Below are 2,500 nucleotides of genomic sequence, written 5' to 3'. Positions count from 1 at the left end.
TGGGTTTTTGCTTGTTTGTCTGTTTGTATGTTTGTCCTTATTTATTTGTTTGTATGTATGTTTGTCCTTATTTGTTTGTGTATCTATTTGTTTGTGTATCTATTTGTTTGTATTTGTGTGTGTGTGTGTGTGGCTATCTGTCTGTATTATGTTCGTGATTTGTATGTTTTTGCTTGTCTGTCTGTTTATATGGTTGTCCTTATTTGTTCGTGTATCTATTTGTTTGTATGTGTGTGTGTGTGTGTGTGTGTGTGTGTGTGTGTGTGTGTGTGTGTTTGTCAATTATTTTTGTTTGTGTGTATGTTTGTCCTTATTGGTTTGTTTGTATGTATGTCTGTTTGTCCTTATTTGTTTATGTGTGTGTCTGTGTGTGTCTGTGTGTGTGTGTGTGTGTCTGTGTGTGTGTGTGTGTGTGTGTGTGTGTGTGTGTGTGTGTGTGTGTGTGTGTGTGTGTGTCTGTGTCTGTGTCTGTGTCTGTGTCTGTGTCTGTGTCTGTGTGTGTGTGTCTATTGTTGTGTGTATACCGATCTGTATGTTTAAAATCTGTCTGCCTATTTGTTTGTCTGTCTGTCTGTCTGTCTGCTTGTCTGTCTGTCCGTCTTACTATCTGTTTGTTTAGTGTTTGTCTGTCTTGCAGCTACAAACCTCCTGTCTTACTGCTATAGCAAAAGGTTGGCATCACGTCGACGTACATCCCTGTGACCATCTTAGACTCTCTTTCCTAACAGCAAAGGAGTTTCCAAGTGAGCCACAAATACATATACCAATATTTGATGATTTACTAAACTTTCATAGGATCAAGTTTGAACGTTGTGGTTCCTATTAGTCTCGAATATCAACTATCGATGGAAAAGTTACTTCGTTGCTCATTTGCTTGTAGTATGAACGTCTGTATATTTTCTTTATAGACTGGACAAGTTGTTGAATGGTATTAAGGTTCCGTCTCACTTGGCAGTTGACGAAGAGCAAGACACAAGCAAGTGAGGGCATATTATGTATGTCTGGGTATGTGCACCCTTCCAACTTAGTAAGCTCCATCAATAGTTGTAATTAATTTTGAAGGTTGTAATTAGTATTAGAGTGACTACGTAATTAGAGCCAAAGCCGACTCATTCCACTGTATTGGTATCCACCTCTTGCCTTTCAGTTCAAATATTGTTCTCCTCTGTGTCCAGATCAGATGAAATCCACTTCCAAATATCTCATTCTCCCGCCTATAGCAGGGCAGTAGCAAGCATTGAAAAATGGTCCGTCAAAATAGATTAAGATACATTGGTTAATATTAATTAATTAAGAACTGATTGATTATCTAGCTATTGGATTACTCCACAGATTAATTACGAAAGCAGCATCAGGCTTAGACTTCACTCGTTTAAGAGTAAGCCCCTTTCTAAACAGGTGGCAAAACACAACGTCACTAGCTTCGTAATGAAATGGCCACTCGTCAAACTATGACGACCGGAAACTACAAGAAGTCTTTTGTTTTCAAATAACCTTGAGGTTCATGAGGTTAGTTCGGAATCCATAGCAATCCCAGATATGTGCTGATGGCGTCCTGGATGTTGGAGGTCAAGCGTCAGTCTCGTCCCCCCTCCCCCCTTGACGTTCCAGGTCAGGCTTCTCTTGTCTTGAAAACGAGGGAATCCGGGAACATCGAGGGTGTAGCGAGTCTAAGATATAAAATATCTAATATATGTAATCAGCTAACCCTATTCCGGAAGGTTATTCTAATCGTCGACTGGCAAAATTCAACTTTGGGGAAATGGTCCGGACTGCTTGCTACAGCCCTGTACAAAAAGAAATCCCAACCTTTCTTTACCAATAATTCATTTTTGCAGAAAGGCGAGTTACGTTCTTACTCGATGAACTTTCTGATACTCTGAAGCATCCTAAACCAAACAGTTGAGAACTTGACAGGCTCCACTAACCTGATCCTCCCCCTCTAAGTTAAACAGCTTTGAAGCTTGTAATTATTTTCAAGGACTCCTAAAGGCATCTTGCTACACCATAAAAGGAAGGCACTGTAAGTAGAACAATTTTCAGTGTACCAGACCTTGTTAGAAAGTCTGGCAGCATGAAGTACTTTCCAGCTTTCAACTAACGTGCTGTGGTTCTTACTCTGGTCGTGTTCAGTAGACATTGCCTATTGCCAGGTTTCTAATCTAGAAATTGAACCTTTCACTGGAAACGGAAAATCCTTGTGTAAGTGGCTGTAATACCTCAATTACTGCCAGAGTTTATCTCTTGTGGCAACCAGGTAATATCCCTTGAATCAATAAACGTTTTCCAAGTTTCTCATAGTGGTTTCAATGTATTGAATGCCACTTGTAATGCTTTCTGGAAAATCTGCTGATGCTGATGGAATTTGAGTGACAGATCTGGCAGCAGACAACTCAAGGATATGGATTGTGGTCGATGAATTCCTGTGTGTGGGTTGCTGTTCAGGAAGGCTATCAGTATGTGGTAGTACCTGAAACCACATGTAAGGACACAGCATGGA

At 40.2% G+C, this 2,500-nt stretch overlaps 1 protein-coding gene across 2 annotated transcripts in view; it reads left to right on the top strand.

The window, feature by feature from the left end:
* Nucleotides 1–2,500, top strand: part of LOC134190939 (tRNA-splicing endonuclease subunit Sen15-like) — a 4,120-nt gene that overhangs the window by 652 nt on the left and 968 nt on the right. The window contains exons 3-5 of one of the 2 annotated variants that reach the window (XM_062659487.1): nucleotides 666–743; nucleotides 796–853; nucleotides 909–980. In XM_062659487.1, coding sequence (XP_062515471.1) covers nucleotides 666–743; nucleotides 796–853; nucleotides 909–980 — 208 coding nt within the window. Of the gene's footprint in view, nucleotides 1–637; nucleotides 744–795; nucleotides 854–908; nucleotides 981–2,500 lie in introns of both variants that reach the window. The other variant, XM_062659488.1, reaches the window with a different exon arrangement.

This window comes from Corticium candelabrum, chromosome 15 (genome assembly GCF_963422355.1).
Source record: "Corticium candelabrum chromosome 15, ooCorCand1.1, whole genome shotgun sequence".
Classification (NCBI taxonomy): domain Eukaryota; kingdom Metazoa; phylum Porifera; class Homoscleromorpha; order Homosclerophorida; family Plakinidae; genus Corticium; species Corticium candelabrum.
Note: the sequence above shows the minus strand (reverse complement) of the source record. Positions and strands in the feature narration are given on the sequence as shown.